The sequence below is a fragment of the Lagenorhynchus albirostris genome, chromosome 3 (genome assembly GCF_949774975.1).
Source record: "Lagenorhynchus albirostris chromosome 3, mLagAlb1.1, whole genome shotgun sequence".
In the NCBI taxonomy this organism is placed as follows: Eukaryota; Metazoa; Chordata; class Mammalia; order Artiodactyla; family Delphinidae; genus Lagenorhynchus; species Lagenorhynchus albirostris.
The window spans coordinates 160,953,781-160,978,921 of NC_083097.1; the positions used below are offsets into that span (position 1 = coordinate 160,953,781).

The following is a 25,141-nucleotide window of genomic DNA, read 5'->3' on the forward strand; positions in this document are numbered from 1 at the left end:
TACAAATAGAACTACCATACAACCCAGCAATCCCACTACTGGGCATATACCCTGAGAAAACCATAATTCAAAAAGAGTCACGTACCACAACGTTCACTGCAGCTCTATTTACAATAGCCAGGACATAGAAGCAACTAAGTGTCCATCGGCAGATGAATGGATAAAGATGTGGCACGTATATACAATGCAATATTACTCAGCCATTAAAAGAAAGGAAATTGAATTATCTGTAGTGAGATGGATGGACCTAGAGACTGTCATACAGAGTGAAGTAAGTCAGAAAGAGAAAAACAAATACCGTATGCTAACGCATATATATGGAATCTAAAAAAAAAAAAAAAGGTACTGATGAACCTAGTTGCAGTGCAGGAATAAAGAGGTAGACATAGAAAACGGACATGAAGCTGGGAAGGCAAAGCTAGGGCGAAGTGAGAGTAGCATTGACATATATACACCACCGAATGTAAAATAGTTGGCTGGTGGGAAGCAGCAGCATAGCACAGGGAGATCGGCTTGGTGCTTTTCGATGACCTAGAGGGGTGGGATAGGGAGGATGGGAGGGAGGCTCAAGAGGGAGGGGATATGGGGACATGCATATGCATATGGCTGATTTGCTTCGTTGTACAACAGAAATTAACACAGTATTGTGAAGCAATTATATTCCAATAAAGATCTATTAAAAATAGTAATAAATAAAGAGACCTAGGAATGAAGGCTCCTGGTCTAGGAATGCATAGGAGTATGGCTGGTCAAGAGGGACCCAAGTCCTCGACTGCAACTGTCTAGAGCAACTTCAGTGTATTGGCTGTGCACAAAGTCTGGTGTGGGGAGGACAGATTTTCTATTTGAAGTTAATATCCTTGAGGTAATTGCCTATGGTTGGGCCTGAAAAATCACACACAGTAGTACACTGAGTTCCAGGTAACAATTTCTTCTGAGTAAACAAGAGGGTCAAAGCCCTCACCCCACTAACCCTAACACTTTGATTCATCTTTGGGGATGGTCAGTATGTTCCCTGGTGTCCAGAGTCTTGAAATGTGGTATGAGAGGGTTAACATTTTCTTTTCTGGAGAAATAGGAAATAGTTTGAATTGAAATCACAGGAAGGAACAAATGATACTGTCAATCAGGACTCCTGTACCTTTTGCATATCTCCTACCAATTCACTTTCCAATCACAGGTATGTCCACAAGAAGCCCAGAAATGGCTACAGCCTTCAAAATCATAAGCTCCAAGGAGCCCAGCACCAGCCCAGAAATGAAGTACACTCTGGGAAATTCTTGGAATACTTCAACAGCAACTGTCCCTATGAAGACCACAGTGGAACCAGTCACACTTCAGTCCACAGCCATAGAGAGTAGCGGCATCAGCCTCTCTCACCTGCCCACAGGATTCATGACACCAGCCAAGTCACCAACAAAAGGGACAGCAACTACAGAATGGTCCCAGTCTGAGGTTGGAACCAACCCCCATCTTGGGACTCCAGAAGGGACCAAAAAGTCATTGGGCACAGTGTCCTCTGTCTCCCGAGAGTCAAATCCTGAAGGCAACATAGGGACTGGTCCACAAACAAGCCCAAATCTGATTCCAAGGACAACTGGAATGAATTTATCCATGTGGCTTGGCTCCACTGGAGGGACCACCGTGGACACACATGTCTCTCTGAACACATCTTCCACTGGTCCTGAAGACTCTGTGGCCATCCCGGACTCTGTGACAACCCAGATGGTAACCATGAGCTCAGTGACAGATAAATCTGAATTTATAACCAAGACAAGGGTCAACATCACAGTCATTCCTTCCACTGTTCTGAGTAAAGATACAATGACAGATGAACAACAGGCAAGTGTATCTGTGAGTGAGGCTTATTCATCTGCTAGCCCATGGTCAGAGCAGACAACTGGGAGTAACCTGATTCTTGATAAATCCCCTGAGGCCAAAGACACATTGCATAAAACCTCCGTAGAACAAACCACATTAGCATCTCTGACCTCTGAAAGCCAAGACATTACCAGCATCACCAATGCCTCAGGAGGAAAAATGAGCTCTTCACCATCTGTCACATTCCCCTCCGTGGGGTCTACGACACTGGCAACCATCACAAGTGTAGTAAATAGAGATGTTGCCTCTACTCTTGGGCAACTATCACAGACCTCATATCCTGCAGGAGTGAGCAACATGGAGGTAACCATAGCTCCCACTCCACTTGTCACCACCACGATCACCACTATGGAAACCAATTCAGTCCTGACTACCATGCCCGGCCCAAAAGGAAGTGTGAGCACCATGGACAGCACCCTGGCTACAGAGACCAGCACATCTGCCCTACAGCACCCACCCACCTGGTCATCCACAGCTGCTCCTGCCCCAACATCAGGCCCCACGACTATCACAGACATGGCTTCAATCTTGGAAGTCACAGGTTCTCCTAAAGCAATTTCTGCAATGAGCACAACTTCATCCATAGCGTCAAGCACTGAATCAGGCTCTGTGTCTACCCCCCATGGCCTTGTGACTGTCAATGGAACCAGCCTAGCCATCCCATCCTCCTTTGCTTCAGCTGAAAAGACAGAGGCCAGCACAAGTGTAAGGACATTGAGTCCTTTAGACACAACTGCATCTATGCCCATCTCAACTTCTGGTGTCGAGAGGATGAGCACCACAGTTCCTGACATTTTAAGCACAAGTTGGACTCCCAGTAGAAGAGAAACAGAAGGCTTGCATGTTTCAATGGCTTCTATGGACCATCCAAAGACAAAGACTATCCCAAAGATCCTCCCATCCACTCCTCTGCCTGATTCTCTGTCCACTCTTGACTGGGCCACTGGGAGTTCTGTGTCATCACCCAAAACCTCTACCTCAGTTCTTCAGGAGGTTACAACTCCTTCAGAACTCCCTTTGGAGAAAATGATCAGCCCAACTACCTCACAGCTGCCCTCCTCCACAGAGGACATTACAAGTGAGGTCACACCTGTTACAATGGTAAATAGCTCTAAAGTCACTTTATCAGGGAGGCCAGATCTTGCCAGCAAAGAAGTAGAGCAGAGTTCTACCCAGCTTCACATCACAGCTTCTGCAGATCCAGGGTATATGTCTAGAGCAGAAACAACAACTCTGGACTTAATCCCATATACAGTAAGAACTCCATATCCAACTCCCCGGGTGAATGGGATAAGGACTCCTACAACAGAGGCAAGAGCTACATCTCATTCCTGGATGAGGGAAGAAGAATCAAGCTCAAGCACATCTCTGAACACTGAGGTGATAAATGTCTCTTCTGTCTCAGGAGGGACCATCAAGGAGGTTACTGACTCCCCAGGCTTATTAAAGACCACAGATATACTGGGCATAAGCTTGGAATCTGGGACAACTTCATCTCCAAATTGGAAAAATGGCACATATGAGAGAATAGCCACTTCTGAACCTACCACAGACAAAGAGACAATTTACCCATCTACAAACACAGTAGATACAACAGTATGGCCCTCAAATTCTGAACATGATCTTCATTCCACTATCCCAGCCCACTCAGAGTCATCCATGGGCACATATCCAATGAATACTACCTCCATCATGCTGAATACCATTGTTTCCACATCAGCAACTACCTGGCCAGAATCCACAAGGGCTGGAAGAGAGCTTGATTACCCCCTGACCACTGAACTGAGGGAGTCCAGTATTTACATGGATACCAACTCAACCGCAGAGATAAGCAGTGTCCATTCCCTAAGTTCTTTTGCTATTACTAGGGTGTCCGGGACAGAAGTCACTACCTCTGACAGAATTTCCAGCCCAGATCTAGCTCAGTCCACAAGGTCATCAGACATCACCAGGCCCTCTACCTTCCCTGACATAACAGACTCTGAAAGAATAACCATCACCATGCAAACAGGTCCTTCTGGGACTACATTGCTGGGTGCACCTACCATGGACACATTAGCCACAGCCTCCTTGTCAGGGACTTACTTGGCTGTGACTCAGGGATTTCCACAGTCAAAGATAACCACTCAAACGAGCAAAGGTCCTGAAGGTGTGTCATGGACAAACCCTCCCTCTCTGGGAGAAACCACCTCTTCCTCTTCCCTAGCACCTATCCCCGACACAACCTCATCTTCTCATGTTTTGCTGACATCACAAGGGCAAAGTACCTCCTCTACTCTACCTGTGACCTCAGGTCTCTTGCCTGAGAACTTCGGCTTGGGGAAGACCAGAGACATGTTGAGGACGAGTTTGGAAACTGATACCAGTTTACCCCCAAATTTGAGGAGTAGCTCAGATGAGATGTTTGTCACCACAGATATAGAAGCAATTCATCCTTCCACAAACACAGCAATGACACATGTAGAGACTACCAGTTGTGAACATGAATCACATTCTCCTGTCCTGGCCCCCACACAGCCACCCAAAGCTAAATCTTCAGTGGTTACCTCCTCCACCATGTGGGACACTACTGCCCCCACATCAATGTCTGGCTCATCTGAGACTATAAAGATTGAGAGAGAGTCAGTATCCTCTCTGAATACTGGACTTAGGGAGACAAGTACCTACCAGGAGACCAGCTCTGCTACAGAGACAAGCACTGTCATTTCCAATGTGTCCACAAATGATGCTACTACTGAGGTAACCAGGACACAAGTTACCTCCTCCAGCAGGAAATCTGTCCCAAGCCTTGCTCACTTCAAAACTTCTCCAAACACACTTACAGAAAGCAGAACCAGCCCCTCTATATCCATGTTCATGACAGAATCTTCGGGAATGACCATCACCACCGAAACAGGTCCCCCAGGGGTTACATCACAGGACACACTTACCTTGGACATATTGACCAAGGTCTCTGGGGCAGGGACTCATTCGACTGTGACTCAGAGTTCTACACACTCAGAGATGACCACTCTCAGCAGCAGAGGTCCCGAGGATGTGTCTTGGCCAAGCCCTGCCTCTATGATAGAGACTGGCTCTCCAACCTCCCCAGTAATTGTACCTGCCATGACAACACCCTCCCCTGAGCCATCCACATTACCAGGGAGAAGCCCCTCCTCTCCTACTCCTGTGACCTCACTTCTCACCCGTGGTCTGCGGAAAACCAGAGACACATTGGGTACAAGTGTGGAACCTGTGCCCAGTTCACCTTCAAGTGAGATGAGCACCACCATTGAGATACTGTCCACCTCTGAAGCCTCCACAGGTACAGATGCAATTCAGCCCTCCAAAAACACAGCTGGGATCAATGGGGCCAACGAAAGCTCTGGACATGAAACACATTCGTCTGCCTCAGCTGACTCGGAGCCATCCAATGTCACGTTTCCAATGCTTATTCCTTCCAACTCTAGGGACACCCGTGTTAGCACATCAGTGCCTAACTCTTTAGAAACTACAGTGTTTGAGCTAGACTCCATATCCTCTCTGACTCCTGAACTGAGGAACACAAGCACCGTCCAGCAGAACAGCTCAGCCACAGAGAAAATCGGCGTCCTTTCCAAAGTACCCACTGATATGACTACTGAGATCTCTAGGACCGAACCCAACTCCTCTAGCAGCACGTCCATCGCTGGCCCTGTTCAGTCCACGATGTCGCCAGACATCCCTGAAGGCCTGATCACCAGGCCCTCTGCCTCTCCTGTGACGACAGAATCTGCAGAAGTGACCATGACCACCCAAACAGGTCCCATTGAGCCGACATCACAGGACCCACTTACCTTGGACGCTACAACCAACACCTCAGGGGCAGAGATCCACTCGACTGTGACTCAGAGTTTTATGCAACCAGAGATGACCACTCTCAGCAGCAGAGGTCCCGAGGATGTGTCTTGGCCAAGCCCTGCCTCTGTGATAGAGACTGGCTCTCCATCTTCCCCAGTGACTGTACCTACCAGGACAACACCCTCCCCTGAGCCATCCACATTACCAGGGAGAAGCCCCTCCTCTCCTACTCCTGTGACCTCACTTCTCAACCGTGGTCTGCGGAAAACCAGAGACACATTGGGTACAAGTGTGGAACCTGTGTCCAGTTCACCTTCAAGTGAGATGAGCACCACCATTGAGATACTGTCCACCTCTGAAGCCTCCACAGGTACAGATGCAATTCAGCCCTCCAAAAACACAGCTGGGACCCACCGGGCCAACACAATTTCTGGACATGAAGCACATTCCTCTGCCCCAGCTGAATCAGAGCCATCGAATGTCACGTCCCCAATGGTTACTCCTTCCCCCTCTAGGGACACCAGTGTTTCTACATCAATGCCTCACTCTTTAGAAACTACAATGTTTGAGATACACTCCACATCCTCTCTGACTCCTCCACTGAGGAAGCCCAGCACCGTCCAGCAGAACAGCACAGACACAGAGAAAATCGCCGTCCCTTCCAAAGTACCCACTGATACGACGACTATTGAGAACTCTAGGACCGAACCGATCTCCCCTAGCAGCACGTCCATCCCTGGCCCTGTTCAGTACACGTTGTTGCCAGACATTCCTGCAGGCATCATCACCGGGCCCTCTGCCTCTCCTGTGCCAAGAGAATCTGCAGGAGTCACCATGACCACCCAAACAGGTCCCATTGAGCCGACATCACAGGACCCACTTACCTTGGACACTACAACCAACACCTCAGGGGCAGAGATCCACTCGACTGTGACTCAGAGTTTTACGCACCCAGAGATGTCCACTCTCAGCAGCAGAGGTCCCGAGGATGTGTCTTGGCCAAGCCCTGCCTCTGTGATAGAGACTGGCTCTCCATCTTCCCCAGTGATTGTACCTGCCATGACAACACCCTCCCCTGAGCCATCCACATTACCAGGGAGAAGCCCCTCCTCTCCTACTCCTGTGACCTCACTTCTCACCCGTGGTCTGCGGAAAACCAGAGACACATTGGGTACAAGTGTGGAACCTGTGCCCAGTTCACCTTCAAGTGAGATGAGCACCACCATTGAGATACTGTCCACCTCTGAAGCCTCCACAGGTACAGATGCAATTCAGCCCTCCAAAAACACAGCTGGGATCAATGGGGCCAACGAAAGCTCTGGACATGAAACACATTCGTCTGCCTCAGCTGACTCGGAGCCATCCAATGTCACGTTTCCAATGCTTATTCCTTCCAACTCTAGGGACACCCGTGTTAGCACATCAGTGCCTAACTCTTTAGAAACTACAGTGTTTGAGCTAGACTCCATATCCTCTCTGACTCCTGAACTGAGGAACACAAGCACCGTCCAGCAGAACAGCTCAGCCACAGAGAAAATCGGCGTCCTTTCCAAAGTACCCACTGATATGACTACTGAGATCTCTAGGACCGAACCCAACTCCTCTAGCAGCACGTCCATCGCTGGCCCTGTTCAGTCCACGATGTCGCCAGACATCCCTGAAGGCCTGATCACCAGGCCCTCTGCCTCTCCTGTGACGACAGAATCTGCAGAAGTGACCATGACCACCCAAACAGGTCCCATTGAGCCGACATCACAGGACCCACTTACCTTGGACGCTACAACCAACACCTCAGGGGCAGAGATCCACTCGACTGTGACTCAGAGTTTTATGCAACCAGAGATGACCACTCTCAGCAGCAGAGGTCCCGAGGATGTGTCTTGGCCAAGCCCTGCCTCTGTGATAGAGACTGGCTCTCCATCTTCCCCAGTGACTGTACCTACCAGGACAACACCCTCCCCTGAGCCATCCACATTACCAGGGAGAAGCCCCTCCTCTCCTACTCCTGTGACCTCACTTCTCAACCGTGGTCTGCGGAAAACCAGAGACACATTGGGTACAAGTGTGGAACCTGTGTCCAGTTCACCTTCAAGTGAGATGAGCACCACCATTGAGATACTGTCCACCTCTGAAGCCTCCACAGGTACAGATGCAATTCAGCCCTCCAAAAACACAGCTGGGACCCACCGGGCCAACACAATTTCTGGACATGAAGCACATTCCTCTGCCCCAGCTGAATCAGAGCCATCGAATGTCACGTCCCCAATGGTTACTCCTTCCCCCTCTAGGGACACCAGTGTTTCTACATCAATGCCTCACTCTTTAGAAACTACAATGTTTGAGATACACTCCACATCCTCTCTGACTCCTCCACTGAGGAAGCCCAGCACCGTCCAGCAGAACAGCACAGACACAGAGAAAATCGCCGTCCCTTCCAAAGTACCCACTGATACGACGACTATTGAGAACTCTAGGACCGAACCGATCTCCCCTAGCAGCACGTCCATCCCTGGCCCTGTTCAGTACACGTTGTTGCCAGACATTCCTGCAGGCATCATCACCGGGCCCTCTGCCTCTCCTGTGCCAAGAGAATCTGCAGGAGTCACCATGACCACCCAAACAGGTCCCATTGAGCCGACATCACAGGACCCACTTACCTTGGACACTACAACCAACACCTCAGGGGCAGAGATCCACTCGACTGTGACTCAGAGTTTTACGCACCCAGAGATGTCCACTCTCAGCAGCAGAGGTCCCGAGGATGTGTCTTGGCCAAGCCCTGCCTCTGTGATAGAGACTGGCTCTCCATCTTCCCCAGTGATTGTACCTGCCATGACAACACCCTCCCCTGAGCCATCCACATTACCAGGGAGAAGCCCCTCCTCTCCTACTCCTGTGACCTCACTTCTCACCCGTGGTCTGCGGAAAACCAGAGACACATTGGGTACAAGTGTGGAACCTGTGCCCAGTTCACCTTCAACTGAGATGAGCACCACCATTGAGATACTGTCCACCTCTGAAGCCTCCACAGGTACAGATGCAATTCAGCCCTCCAGAAACACAGCTGGGATCAATGGGGCCAACGAAAGCTCTGGACATGAAACACATTCGTCTGCCTCAGCTGACTCGGAGCCATCCAATGTCACGTTTCCAATGCTTATTCCTTCCAACTCTAGGGACACCCGTGTTAGCACATCAGTGCCTAACTCTTTAGAAACTACAGTGTTTGAGCTAGACTCCATATCCTCTCTGACTCCTGAACTGAGGAACACAAGCACCGTCCAGCAGAACAGCTCAGCCACAGAGAAAATCGGCGTCCTTTCCAAAGTACCCACTGATATGACTACTGAGATCTCTAGGACCGAACCCAACTCCTCTAGCAGCACGTCCATCGCTGGCCCTGTTCAGTCCACGATGTCGCCAGACATCCCTGAAGGCCTGATCACCAGGCCCTCTGCCTCTCCTGTGACGACAGAATCTGCAGAAGTGACCATGACCACCCAAACAGGTCCCATTGAGGCTACTTCACACGACCCACTTACCTTGGGCGCTACAACTAATACCACAGGGGCGGAGATTCACTCGACTGTGACTCAGAGTTTTATGCAACCAGAGATGACCACTCTCAGCAGCAGAGGTCCCGAGGATGTGTCTTGGCCAAGCCCTGCCTCTGTGATAGAGACTGGCTCTCCATCTTCCCCAGTGACTGTACCTACCAGGACAACACCCTCCCCTGAGCCATCCACATTACCAGGGAGAAGCCCCTCCTCTCCTACTCCTGTGACCTCACTTCTCACCCGTGGTCTGCGGAAAACCAGAGACACATTGGGTACAAGTGTGGAACCTGTGTCCAGTTCACCTTCAAGTGAGATGAGCACCACCATTGAGATACTGTCCACCTCTGAAGCCTCCACAGGTACAGATGCAATTCAGCCCTCCAAAAACACAGCTGGGACCCACCGGGCCAACACAATTTCTGGACATGAAGCACATTCCTCTGCCCCAGCTGAATCAGAGCCATCGAATGTCACGTCCCCAATGGTTACTCCTTCCCCCTCTAGGGACACCAGTGTTTCTACATCAATGCCTCACTCTTTAGAAACTACAATGTTTGAGATACACTCCACATCCTCTCTGACTCCTCCACTGAGGAAGCCCAGCACCGTCCAGCAGAACAGCACAGACACAGAGAAAATCGCCGTCCCTTCCAAAGTACCCACTGATACGACGACTATTGAGAACTCTAGGACCGAACCGATCTCCCCTAGCAGCACGTCCATCCCTGGCCCTGTTCAGTACACGTTGTTGCCAGACATTCCTGCAGGCATCATCACCGGGCCCTCTGCCTCTCCTGTGCCAAGAGAATCTGCAGGAGTCACCATGACCACCCAAACAGGTCCCATTGAGCCGACATCACAGGACCCACTTACCTTGGACACTACAACCAACACCTCAGGGGCAGAGATCCACTCGACTGTGACTCAGAGTTTTACGCACCCAGAGATGTCCACTCTCAGCAGCAGAGGTCCCGAGGATGTGTCTTGGCCAAGCCCTGCCTCTGTGATAGAGACTGGCTCTCCATCTTCCCCAGTGATTGTACCTGCCATGACAACACCCTCCCCTGAGCCATCCACATTACCAGGGAGAAGCCCCTCCTCTCCTACTCCTGTGACCTCACTTCTCACCCGTGGTCTGCGGAAAACCAGAGACACATTGGGTACAAGTGTGGAACCTGTGCCCAGTTCACCTTCAACTGAGATGAGCACCACCATTGAGATACTGTCCACCTCTGAAGCCTCCACAGGTACAGATGCAATTCAGCCCTCCAAAAACACAGCTGGGATCAATGGGGCCAACGAAAGCTCTGGACATGAAACACATTCGTCTGCCTCAGCTGACTCGGAGCCATCCAATGTCACGTTTCCAATGCTTATTCCTTCCAACTCTAGGGACACCCGTGTTAGCACATCAGTGCCTAACTCTTTAGAAACTACAGTGTTTGAGCTAGACTCCATATCCTCTCTGACTCCTGAACTGAGGAACACAAGCACCGTCCAGCAGAACAGCTCAGCCACAGAGAAAATCGGCGTCCTTTCCAAAGTACCCACTGATATGACTACTGAGATCTCTAGGACCGAACCCAACTCCTCTAGCAGCACGTCCATCGCTGGCCCTGTTCAGTCCACGATGTCGCCAGACATCCCTGAAGGCCTGATCACCAGGCCCTCTGCCTCTCCTGTGACGACAGAATCTGCAGAAGTGACCATGACCACCCAAACAGGTCCCATTGAGGCTACTTCACACGACCCACTTACCTTGGGCGCTACAACTAATACCACAGGGGCGGAGATTCACTCGACTGTGACTCAGAGTTTTATGCAACCAGAGATGACCACTCTCAGCAGCAGAGGTCCCGAGGATGTGTCTTGGCCAAGCCCTGCCTCTGTGATAGAGACTGGCTCTCCATCTTCCCCAGTGACTGTACCTACCAGGACAACACCCTCCCCTGAGCCATCCACATTACCAGGGAGAAGCCCCTCCTCTCCTACTCCTGTGACCTCACTTCTCACCCGTGGTCTGCGGAAAACCAGAGACACATTGGGTACAAGTGTGGAACCTGTGTCCAGTTCACCTTCAAGTGAGATGAGCACCACCATTGAGATACTGTCCACCTCTGAAGCCTCCACAGGTACAGATGCAATTCAGCCCTCCAAAAACACAGCTGGGACCCACCGGGCCAACACAATTTCTGGACATGAAGCACATTCCTCTGCCCCAGCTGAATCAGAGCCATCGAATGTCACGTCCCCAATGGTTACTCCTTCCCCCTCTAGGGACACCAGTGTTTCTACATCAATGCCTCACTCTTTAGAAACTACAATGTTTGAGATACACTCCACATCCTCTCTGACTCCTCCACTGAGGAAGCCCAGCACCGTCCAGCAGAACAGCACAGACACAGAGAAAATCGCCGTCCTTTCCAAAGTACCCACTGATACGACGACTATTGAGAACTCTAGGACCGAACCGATCTCCCCTAGCAGCACGTCCATCCCTGGCCCTGTTCAGTACACGTTGTTGCCAGACATTCCTGCAGGCATCATCACCGGGCCCTCTGCCTCTCCTGTGCCAAGAGAATCTGCAGGAGTCACCATGACCACCCAAACAGGTCCCATTGAGCCGACATCACAGGACCCACTTACCTTGGACACTACAACCAACACCTCAGGGGCAGAGATCCACTCGACTGTGACTCAGAGTTTTACGCACCCAGAGATGTCCACTCTCAGCAGCAGAGGTCCCGAGGATGTGTCTTGGCCAAGCCCTGCCTCTGTGATAGAGACTGGCTCTCCATCTTCCCCAGTGATTGTACCTGCCATGACAACACCCTCCCCTGAGCCATCCACATTACCAGGGAGGAGCCCCTCCTCTCCTACTCCTGTGACCTCACTTCTCACCCGTGGTCTGCGGAAAACCAGAGACACATTGGGTACAAGTGTGGAACCTGTGCCCAGTTCACCTTCAACTGAGATGAGCACCACCATTGAGATACTGTCCACCTCTGAAGCCTCCACAGGTACAGATGCAATTCAGCCCTCCAAAAACACAGCTGGGATCAATGGGGCCAACGAAAGCTCTGGACATGAAACACATTCGTCTGCCTCAGCTGACTCGGAGCCATCCAATGTCACGTTTCCAATGCTTATTCCTTCCAACTCTAGGGACACCCGTGTTAGCACATCAGTGCCTAACTCTTTAGAAACTACAGTGTTTGAGCTAGACTCCATATCCTCTCTGACTCCTGAACTGAGGAACACAAGCACCGTCCAGCAGAACAGCTCAGCCACAGAGAAAATCGGCGTCCTTTCCAAAGTACCCACTGATATGACTACTGAGATCTCTAGGACCGAACCCAACTCCTCTAGCAGCACGTCCATCGCTGGCCCTGTTCAGTCCACGATGTCGCCAGACATCCCTGAAGGCCTGATCACCAGGCCCTCTGCCTCTCCTGTGACGACAGAATCTGCAGAAGTGACCATGACCACCCAAACAGGTCCCATTGAGGCTACTTCACACGACCCACTTACCTTGGGCGCTACAACTAATACCACAGGGGCGGAGATTCACTCGACTGTGACTCAGAGTTTTATGCAACCAGAGATGACCACTCTCAGCAGCAGAGGTCCCGAGGATGTGTCTTGGCCAAGCCCTGCCTCTGTGATAGAGACTGGCTCTCCATCTTCCCCAGTGACTGTACCTACCAGGACAACACCCTCCCCTGAGCCATCCACATTACCAGGGAGAAGCCCCTCCTCTCCTACTCCTGTGACCTCACTTCTCACCCGTGGTCTGCGGAAAACCAGAGACACATTGGGTACAAGTGTGGAACCTGTGTCCAGTTCACCTTCAAGTGAGATGAGCACCACCATTGAGATACTGTCCACCTCTGAAGCCTCCACAGGTACAGATGCAATTCAGCCCTCCAAAAACACAGCTGGGACCCACCGGGCCAACACAATTTCTGGACATGAAGCACATTCCTCTGCCCCAGCTGAATCAGAGCCATCGAATGTCACGTCCCCAATGGTTACTCCTTCCCCCTCTAGGGACACCAGTGTTTCTACATCAATGCCTCACTCTTTAGAAACTACAATGTTTGAGATACACTCCACATCCTCTCTGACTCCTCCACTGAGGAAGCCCAGCACCGTCCAGCAGAACAGCACAGACACAGAGAAAATCGCCGTCCCTTCCAAAGTACCCACTGATACGACGACTATTGAGAACTCTAGGACCGAACCGATCTCCCCTAGCAGCACGTCCATCCCTGGCCCTGTTCAGTACACGTTGTTGCCAGACATTCCTGCAGGCATCATCACCGGGCCCTCTGCCTCTCCTGTGCCAAGAGAATCTGCAGGAGTCACCATGACCACCCAAACAGGTCCCATTGAGCCGACATCACAGGACCCACTTACCTTGGACACTACAACCAACACCTCAGGGGCAGAGATCCACTCGACTGTGACTCAGAGTTTTACGCACCCAGAGATGTCCACTCTCAGCAGCAGAGGTCCCGAGGATGTGTCTTGGCCAAGCCCTGCCTCTGTGATAGAGACTGGCTCTCCATCTTCCCCAGTGATTGTACCTGCCATGACAACACCCTCCCCTGAGCCATCCACATTACCAGGGAGGAGCCCCTCCTCTCCTACTCCTGTGACCTCACTTCTCACCCGTGGTCTGCGGAAAACCAGAGACACATTGGGTACAAGTGTGGAACCTGTGCCCAGTTCACCTTCAACTGAGATGAGCACCACCATTGAGATACTGTCCACCTCTGAAGCCTCCACAGGTACAGATGCAATTCAGCCCTCCAAAAACACAGCTGGGATCAATGGGGCCAACGAAAGCTCTGGACATGAAACACATTCGTCTGCCTCAGCTGACTCGGAGCCATCCAATGTCACGTTTCCAATGCTTATTCCTTCCAACTCTAGGGACACCCGTGTTAGCACATCAGTGCCTAACTCTTTAGAAACTACAGTGTTTGAGCTAGACTCCATATCCTCTCTGACTCCTGAACTGAGGAACACAAGCACCGTCCAGCAGAACAGCTCAGCCACAGAGAAAATCGGCGTCCTTTCCAAAGTACCCACTGATATGACTACTGAGATCTCTAGGACCGAACCCAACTCCTCTAGCAGCACGTCCATCGCTGGCCCTGTTCAGTCCACGATGTCGCCAGACATCCCTGAAGGCCTGATCACCAGGCCCTCTGCCTCTCCTGTGACGACAGAATCTGCAGAAGTGACCATGACCACCCAAACAGGTCCCATTGAGGCTACTTCACACGACCCACTTACCTTGGGCGCTACAACTAATACCACAGGGGCGGAGATTCACTCGACTGTGACTCAGAGTTTTATGCAACCAGAGATGACCACTCTCAGCAGCAGAGGTCCCGAGGATGTGTCTTGGCCAAGCCCTGCCTCTGTGATAGAGACTGGCTCTCCATCTTCCCCAGTGACTGTACCTACCAGGACAACACCCTCCCCTGAGCCATCCACATTACCAGGGAGAAGCCCCTCCTCTCCTACTCCTGTGACCTCACTTCTCACCCGTGGTCTGCGGAAAACCAGAGACACATTGGGTACAAGTGTGGAACCTGTGTCCAGTTCACCTTCAAGTGAGATGAGCACCACCATTGAGATACTGTCCACCTCTGAAGCCTCCACAGGTACAGATGCAATTCAGCCCTCCAAAAACACAGCTGGGACCCACCGGGCCAACACAATTTCTGGACATGAAGCACATTCCTCTGCCCCAGCTGAATCAGAGCCATCGAATGTCACGTCCCCAATGGTTACTCCTTCCCCCTCTAGGGACACCAGTGTTTCTACATCAATGCCTCACTCTTTAGAAACTACAATGTTTGAGATACACTCCACATCCTCTCTGACTCCTCCACTGAGGAAGCCCAGCACCGTCCAGCAGAACAGCACAGACACAGAGAAAATCGCCGTCCCTTCCAAAGTACCCACTGATACGACGACTATTGAGAACTCTAGGACCGAACCGATCTCCCCTAGCAGCACGTCCATCCCTGGCCCTGTTCAGTACACGTTGTTGCCAGACATTCCTGCAGGCATCATCACCGGGCCCTCTGCCTCTCCTGTGCCAAGAGAATCTGCAGGAGTCACCATGACCACCCAAACAGGTCCCATTGAGCCGACATCACAGGACCCACTTACCTTGGACACTACAACCAACACCTCAGGGGCAGAGATCCACTCGACTGTGACTCAGAGTTTTACGCACCCAGAGATGTCCACTCTCAGCAGCAGAGGTCCCGAGGATGTGTCTTGGCCAAGCCCTGCCTCTGTGATAGAGACTGGCTCTCCATCTTCCCCAGTGATTGTACCTGCCATGACAACACCCTCCCCTGAGCCATCCACATTACCAGGGAGGAGCCCCTCCTCTCCTACTCCTGTGACCTCACTTCTCACCCGTGGTCTGCGGAAAACCAGAGACACATTGGGTACAAGTGTGGAACCTGTGCCCAGTTCACCTTCAACTGAGATGAGCACCACCATTGAGATACTGTCCACCTCTGAAGCCTCCACAGGTACAGATGCAATTCAGCCCTCCAAAAACACAGCTGGGATCAATGGGGCCAACGAAAGCTCTGGACATGAAACACATTCGTCTGCCTCAGCTGACTCGGAGCCATCCAATGTCACGTTTCCAATGCTTATTCCTTCCAACTCTAGGGACACCCGTGTTAGCGCATCAGTGCCTAACTCTTTAGAAACTACAGTGTTTGAGCTAGACTCCATATCCTCTCTGACTCCTGAACTGAGGAACACAAGCACCGTCCAGCAGAACAGCTCAGCCACAGAGAAAATCGGCGTCCTTTCCAAAGTACCCACTGATATGACTACTGAGATCTCTAGGACCGAACCCAACTCCTCTAGCAGCACGTCCATCGCTGGCCCTGTTCAGTCCACGATGTCGCCAGACATCCCTGAAGGCCTGATCACCAGGCCCTCTGCCTCTCCTGTGACGGCAGAATCTGCAGAAGTGACCATGACCACCCAAACAGGTCCCATTGAGGCTACTTCACACGACCCACTTACCTTGGGCGCTACAACTAATACCACAGGGGCGGAGATTCACTCGACTGTGACTCAGAGTTTTATGCAACCAGAGATGACCACTCTCAGCAGCAGAGGTCCCGAGGATGTGTCTTGGCCAAGCCCTGCCTCTGTGATAGAGACTGGCTCTCCATCTTCCCCAGTGACTGTACCTACCAGGACAACACCCTCCCCTGAGCCATCCACATTACCAGGGAGAAGCCCCTCCTCTCCTACTCCTGTGACCTCACTTCTCACCCGTGGTCTGCGGAAAACCAGAGACACATTGGGTACAAGTGTGGAACCTGTGTCCAGTTCACCTTCAAGTGAGATGAGCACCACCATTGAGATACTGTCCACCTCTGAAGCCTCCACAGGTACAGATGCAATTCAGCCCTCCAAAAACACAGCTGGGACCCACCGGGCCAACACAATTTCTGGACATGAAGCACATTCCTCTGCCCCAGCTGAATCAGAGCCATCGAATGTCACGTCCCCAATGGTTACTCCTTCCCCCTCTAGGGACACCAGTGTTTCTACATCAATGCCTCACTCTTTAGAAACTACAATGTTTGAGATACACTCCACATCCTCTCTGACTCCTCCACTGAGGAAGCCCAGCACCGTCCAGCAGAACAGCACAGACACAGAGAAAATCGCCGTCCCTTCCAAAGTACCCACTGATACGACGACTATTGAGAACTCTAGGACCGAACCGATCTCCCCTAGCAGCACGTCCATCCCTGGCCCTGTTCAGTACACGTTGTTGCCAGACATTCCTGCAGGCATCATCACCGGGCCCTCTGCCTCTCCTGTGCCAAGAGAATCTGCAGGAGTCACCATGACCACCCAAACAGGTCCCATTGAGCCGACATCACAGGACCCACTTACCTTGGACACTACAACCAACACCTCAGGGGCAGAGATCCACTCGACTGTGACTCAGAGTTTTACGCACCCAGAGATGTCCACTCTCAGCAGCAGAGGTCCCGAGGATGTGTCTTGGCCAAGCCCTGCCTCTGTGATAGAGACTGGCTCTCCATCTTCCCCAGTGATTGTACCTGCCATGACAACACCCTCCCCTGAGCCATCCACATTACCAGGGAGAAGCCCCTCCTCTCCTACTCCTGTGACCTCACTTCTCACCCGTGGTCTGCGGAAAACCAGAGACACATTGGGTACAAGTGTGGAACCTGTGCCCAGTTCACCTTCAACTGAGATGAGCACCACCATTGAGATACTGTCCACCTCTGAAGCCTCCACAGGTACAGATGCAATTCAGCCCTCCAAAAACACAGCTGGGATCAATGGGGCCAACGAAAGCTCTGGACATGAAACACATTCGTCTGCCTCAGCTGACTCGGAGCCATCCAATGTCACGTTTCCAATGCTTATTCCTTCCAACTCTAGGGACACCCGTGTTAGCGCATCAGTGCCTAACTCTTTAGAAACTACAGTGTTTGAGCTAGACTCCATATCCTCTCTGACTCCTGAACTGAGGAACACAAGCACCGTCCAGCAGAACAGCTCAGCCACAGAGAAAATCGGCGTCCTTTCCAAAGTACCCACTGATATGACTACTGAGATCTCTAGGACCGAACCCAACTCCTCTAGCAGCACGTCCATCGCTGGCCCTGTTCAGTCCACGATGTCGCCAGACATCCCTGAAGGCCTGATCACCAGGCCCTCTGCCTCTCCTGTGACGGCAGAATCTGCAGAAGTGACCATGACCACCCAAACAGGTCCCATTGAGGCTACTTCACACGACCCACTTACCTTGGGCGCTACAACTAATACCACAGGGGCGGAGATTCACTCGACTGTGACTCAGAGTTTTATGCAACCAGAGATGACCACTCTCAGCAGCAGAGGTCCCGAGGATGTGTCTTGGCCAAGCCCTGCCTCTGTGATAGAGACTGGCTCTCCATCTTCCCCAGTGACTGTACCTACCAGGACAACACCCTCCCCTGAGCCATCCACATTACCAGGGAGAAGCCCCTCCTCTCCTACTCCTGTGACCTCACTTCTCACCCGTGGTCTGCGGAAAACCAGAGACACATTGGGTACAAGTGTGGAACCTGTGTCCAGTTCACCTTCAAGTGAGATGAGCACCACCATTGAGATACTGTCCACCTCTGAAGCCTCCACAGGTACAGATGCAATTCAGCCCTCCAAAAACACAGCTGGGACCCACCGGGCCAACACAATTTCTGGACATGAAGCACATTCCTCTGCCCCAGCTGAATCAGAGCCATCGAATGTCACGTCCCCAATGGTTACTCCTTCCCCCTCTAGGGACACCAGTGTTTCTACATCAATGCCTCACTCTTTAGAAACTACAATGTTTGAGATACACTCCACATCCTCTCTGACTCCTCCACTGAGGAAGCCCAGCACCGTCCAGCAGAACAGCACAGACACAGAGAAAATCGCCGTCCCTTCCAAAGTACCCACTGATACGACGACTATTGAGAACTCTAGGACCGAACCGATCTCCCCTAGCAGCACGTCCATCCCTGGCCCTGTTCAGTACACGTTGTTGCCAGACATTCCTGCAGGCATCATCACCGGGCCCTCTGCCTCTCCTGTGCCAAGAGAATCTGCAGGAGTCACCATGACCACCCAAACAGGTCCCATTGAGCCGACATCACAGGACCCACTTACCTTGGACACTACAACCAACACCTCAGGGGCAGAGATCCACTCGACTGTGACTCAGAGTTTTACGCACCCAGAGATGTCCACTCTCAGCAGCAGAGGTCCCGAGGATGTGTCTTGGCCAAGCCCTGCCTCTGTGATAGAGACTGGCTCTCCATCTTCCCCAGTGATTGTACCTGCCATGACAACACCCTCCCCTGAGCCATCCACATTACCAGGGAGAAGCCCCTCCTCTCCTACTCCTGTGACCTCACTTCTCACCCGTGGTCTGCGGAAAACCAGAGACACATTGGGTACAAGTGTGGAACCTGTGCCCAGTTCACCTTCAACTGAGATGAGCACCACCATTGAGATACTGTCCACCTCTGAAGCCTCCACAGGTACAGATGCAATTCAGCCCTCCAAAAACACAGCTGGGATCAATGGGGCCAACGAAAGCTCTGGACATGAAACACATTCGTCTGCCTCAGCTGACTCGGAGCCATCCAATGTCACGTTTCCAATGCTTATTCCTTCCAACTCTAGGGACACCCGTGTTAGCACATCAGTGCCTAACTCTTTAGAAACTACAGTGTTTGAGCTAGACTCCATATCCTCTCTGACTCCTGAACTGAGGAACACAAGCACCGTCCAGCAGAACAGCTCAGCCACAGAGAAAATCGGCGTCCTTTCCAAAGTACCCACTGATATGACTACTGAGATCTCTAGGACCGAACCCAACTCCTCTAGCAGCACGTCCATCGCTGGCCCTGTTCAGTCCACGATGTCGCCAGACATCCCTGAAGGCCTGATCACCAGGCCCTCTGCCTCTCCTGTGACGACAGAATCTGCAGAAGTGACCATGACCACCCAAACAGGTCCCATTGAGGCTACTTCACACGACCCACTTACCTTGGGCGCTACAACTAATACCACAGGGGCGGAGATTCACTCGACTGTGACTCAGAGTTTTATGCAACCAGAGATGACCACTCTCAGCAGCAGAGGTCCCGAGGATGTGTCTTGGCCAAGCCCTGCCTCTGTGATAGAGACTGGCTCTCCATCTTCCCCAGTGACTGTACCTACCAGGACAACACCCTCCCCTGAGCCATCCACATTACCAGGGAGAAGCCCCTCCTCTCCTACTCCTGTGACCTCACTTCTCAACCGTGGTCTGCGGAAAACCAGAGACACATTGGGTACAAGTGTGGAACCTGTGTCCAGTTCACCTTCAAGTGAGATGAGCACCACCATTGAGATACTGTCCACCTCTGAAGCCTCCACAGGTACAGATGCAATTCAGCCCTCCAAAAACACAGCTGGGACCCACCGGGCCAACACAATTTCTGGACATGAAGCACATTCCTCTGCCCCAGCTGAATCAGAGCCATCGAATGTCACGTCCCCAATGGTTACTCCTTCCCCCTCTAGGGACACCAGTGTTTCTACATCAATGCCTCACTCTTTAGAAACTACAATGTTTGAGATACACTCCACATCCTCTCTGACTCCTCCACTGAGGAAGCCCAGCACCGTCCAGCAGAACAGCACAGACACAGAGAAAATCGCCGTCCCTTCCAAAGTACCCACTGATACGACGACTATTGAGAACTCTAGGACCGAACCGATCTCCCCTAGCAGCACGTCCATCCCTGGCCCTGTTCAGTACACGTTGTTGCCAGACATTCCTGCAGGCATCATCACCGGGCCCTCTGCCTCTCCTGTGCCAAGAGAATCTGCAGGAGTCACCATGACCACCCAAACAGGTCCCATTGAGCCGACATCACAGGACCCACTTACCTTGGACACTACAACCAACACCTCAGGGGCAGAGATCCACTCGACTGTGACTCAGAGTTTTACGCACCCAGAGATGTCCACTCTCAGCAGCAGAGGTCCCGAGGATGTGTCTTGGCCAAGCCCTGCCTCTGTGATAGAGACTGGCTCTCCATCTTCCCCAGTGATTGTACCTGCCATGACAACACCCTCCCCTGAGCCATCCACATTACCAGGGAGAAGCCCCTCCTCTCCTACTCCTGTGACCTCACTTCTCACCCGTGGTCTGCGGAAAACCAGAGACACATTGGGTACAAGTGTGGAACCTGTGCCCAGTTCACCTTCAACTGAGATGAGCACCACCATTGAGATACTGTCCACCTCTGAAGCCTCCACAGGTACAGATGCAATTCAGCCCTCCAGAAACACAGCTGGGATCAATGGGGCCAACGAAAGCTCTGGACATGAAACACATTCGTCTGCCTCAGCTGACTCGGAGCCATCCAATGTCACGTTTCCAATGCTTATTCCTTCCAACTCTAGGGACACCCGTGTTACCACATCAGTGCCTCACTCTGTAGAAACTACAGTGTTTGAGCTAGACTCCATATCCTCTCTGACTCCTGAACTGAGGAACACAAGCACCGTCCAGCAGAACCACTCAGCCACAGAGAAAATCGGCGTCCTTTCCAAAGTACCCACTGATACGACTACTGAGATCTCTAGGACAGAACTGATCTCCTCTAGCAGCACGTCCATCCGTGGCCTTGTTCAGTCCACAATGTCGCCAGACTTCCCTGCAGGAACTATCACCTGGCCCTCTGCCTCTTCGGTGATGACAGAATCTGCAGAAGTGACCATGACAACCCAAACTGGTCCCACTGAAGCTACATCAGAGGACCCACTCACTTTGGGCACTACAACCAACACCTCAGGGGCAGAGATTCACTCGACTGTGACTCAGAGTTTTACACACCGAGAGATGACCACTCTCAGCAGCAGAGGTCCCGAGGATGTGTCTTGGCCAAGCCCTGCCTCTGTGATAGAAACTGGCTCTCCATCTTCCACAGTGATTGTACCTACCATGAGAACACCCTCCCCTGAGCCATCCACATTATCAGGGAGGAGCCCCTCGTCTCCTACACCTGTGACCTCAGTTCTCACCCGTGGTCTGGGGAAGACCGAAGACAGATTGGGTACAACCTTGGTAGCAGTGACCACGTTACCTCCAACTTTGAGTAGTCCCACAGTTGAGATAATTTCCACCTCTGAATTCTCCATAGATACAGCGAAAATTCTTCCTCCCCTATACACAATAATGAGTACTGTGGGTTCCAGCAGTTCTGGACACGAACTAAGTTCCTCTGTCCCAATTTTTCCTGAGTCCTCCAGCACCACATATCCTATGGGTACTGCTTCCTCCGTGTATGAGACCACTCCTTCCTCATCAATGCGTTCCTCCTTTGAGACGAAGACACTTTCCCATCTGACTCCTAGACTGCAGGAGACAAGAATAGCCTTGGATTCCAGCTCAAGCACACTCACAAACACACCTTCATCGCCTCTGTCCACTCATGGTTTGAAGGGTCCCAGGACTGATGCTACGTCTTCTGTGAAAGTATCAGCACCTGATCAGCCTCTGTCTACACAGTATACTGACATTCCAGTGGAAACAGTCACACGCTTTTACACTTCTCTCTCCATTACAAGGTCTGCTGGCGTAACTGTCCCAGAATCCAATCTTTCTATGCCTGTATCAGAAAATACACGTTACCTAAGCACAGATATGCTGTCTTCAGCTGAGACCATTTTTGCTAATAACACACTAACACCTTCTTTGTCAGAGGCCATGGCTTCCTTTGCTACATCTGGAGTTCCAGGTGCCATTTCAGTCAGTCCATTTTCTAGGACAGAATCAGGCCCTGGGGATGCTATTATGCCCACCACTGCAGAGAGTCTACCTTCTTCAGCTTCAATACCATTCCCCTCTTTGACCTTCCGTACCACTGATTCTTCAACCAGCCCACTCCCCCATTGGATTACTTCCTCACCAGCTACCCCAAGAATAGTAGACACCAACCTTGAGGCAGAGAGCCAAAGCACTGCTGCATTACCCTTGGTTACAGCCAGTACTTTGCAGACTTGGACGCAGCCAGTCAGGACATCTTTACCACCCATTACGGATACCAGAATGACAGAGAGTGTTGGTTTGGGAACAGTGACAAGTTCTTCTCAAGTTCTTCCACACTCAACCCAGTTGACAAGTAAGGACCCACTGTTCCTACACTCTCATTATTTGGGGCTCATAGAAAATGGCTTCTTTTCCGACAGGTAAAAAGGAGTTAATTAGGAGTTTATTACTGCACCAGAAATTCCTTTAGCAAACATATATGTTGATCTATTTTCATGTTCAGGCATTGAAATAAGCACTGGGGGAACAAAGCTAAATAAGCAAGTAGTTGAATAATTATAGTACCATGATGGATGTTGTAACATTACAGCTAATGTTGATGATGACAATAATGATAACAACAAACGTTTATGGAACACTTATTCTGTGTCAAATGCTGTTCTATTAAATTCCTCATTGGAACACAGTTTGAGAAGGGACTATTATAAGCCCATTCTACAAATGAGTCAACTGATACAGAGAGAGGTTGAGTAATTTGATCAAGATCATTAAAGCTGGTAAGTGATAAGAACTCAGATTATATGGCACTAGGAACCCATGTTCTTAGCCATTAGGCTAGGCAGGAGTGGTCCAAGAGATAGGAGGAAAAGCAAGAGATTCTGGCCTCAGAGAAGCCAGAGGAAGAGAGAGTTTTAGGAAGGAGGGATGGTCAGTTCCATCAAATGCTACAGAATAGCCAAATTGAAATGAGGTGAGAAGTTCTCTGACAACATGTGGGTCCTCCGGGATTCTAATGAAGGGAGCATCAATGAGTTTTAGAGGACTGAAACAACAGATAAAATAATACATAGATAAAAGGAGAGATTCCTCCTTTAAACTGAGCATGTTTCTATATTGAGAAGAGAGTCAGCAAGGAGAAGGGAAAGAAAAAGGTGAGTGAATGAAAATCGAGGGAACAAAGTACCTATGGATGTGGGAGGTACTTACGACCTAGGAGGAGAAACACCACCTCCAAAAGAACAGTAGATGAGGTAGGGAACTTCTTGGGAGGATTCCATTCCTTGGATAAGTTGAATTTGACGCCAGATTTTGTTCCGGACACAAATCCAACAAGGCCCTCCAACTACTCCAGCACCTGTTCACTAGACAATATGTACAGAAGGGTGATTTGATTATTTCCCAAACTAGTTTTAACAATTCACAATCAGGTTAGACACATTGATGGCTATTGACCCATGTCTTAAAACGTGGCTTGATAGTTCAGTGATGGGTGTTCAGTAAGCAAGTGATGAGTGGAATGGAAAGAAGGTAGGACTGTGGTTGGATGGGAGGAAGGAAGAAAGGAAGAATGGAGTGATAGATAAATGAAAGAAGAAAAGATGGATGTATAGAAGAAAGGATGAATGTATAGAGGGAAGGGTGAAAATAAGGAAGATGGATGGAAGCAAGGATTGAAGGAAATAAAGATTGAAGGAAATACTGTAGGGATGAAAAGTTGCAAAGAAAGGAGAGAGGAAATATGAAAGGAAAGATGCATGGTAGGAAGAAAGGATAAAAGGAAGGATGGATGGAAGAATAAATGGGTAGATATAAGGACAGATGGACAGAAAGATGGATGAATCTCTGTGTGAATGGATGAACACAGCCCTGGTTCCAATCCATACAGATGGTTGAGAAGAAATGCATTGTGTAGTCAAATTAAGTGGATCTATTTAGACCATGTTATCCTTCTGGATGAGATGAGTTACTCTAGGTCTCTTCCCTACCCTCTCCTGCAGGGACTGACGGCATTGTGGAGCATATCACAAAGATACCCAATGAAGCAGCACATGGAGACACCACCGTCCATGTCCCCCTGGCATCCACGTCTGCTAGTCTTAGAGGTAGGTTCAACTTTGCTTACTTCCCAGTAATCCGACTTATGCCTTTATTTCCTGTTCCAGAGGGATGAAATGTTTGTTTCTTTAGAGAAAGAACTATGTGGAGTTGCCATGGGTTTCCCTGTCTCAACTGAATCTTTGTCAAGTTGTTACCAGGTAGATGTTACTTTTCATTCCCTCATAACATGCTGAGTGAGTTTAGTTCAAGGTTGGATATGTCAGCTTCACAAATCCGACCCAGTTTAACTTAACTCTGAAAGTGCTTATTAATAATTTACTGTGTGTTAGAAACTATGACATAAACTAAGGATGCACAGATGAAAATAGATCGGCATTGCATCCATGGAGCTCTCAGTCCAGTACAGGAGACAGCAAAGGAAAAAAAT

At 50.6% G+C, this 25,141-nt stretch overlaps 1 protein-coding gene across 1 annotated transcript in view; it reads left to right on the forward strand.

The window, feature by feature from the left end:
• The window catches only part of LOC132518466 (mucin-16-like), a 78,395-nt gene that overhangs the window by 18,526 nt on the left and 34,728 nt on the right, over positions 1-25,141 (forward strand). The window contains 2 exon segments of the mRNA XM_060146412.1: positions 1,181-23,008; positions 24,654-24,758. Of these exon segments, the coding sequence (XP_060002395.1) occupies positions 1,181-23,008; positions 24,654-24,758 (21,933 nt within the window).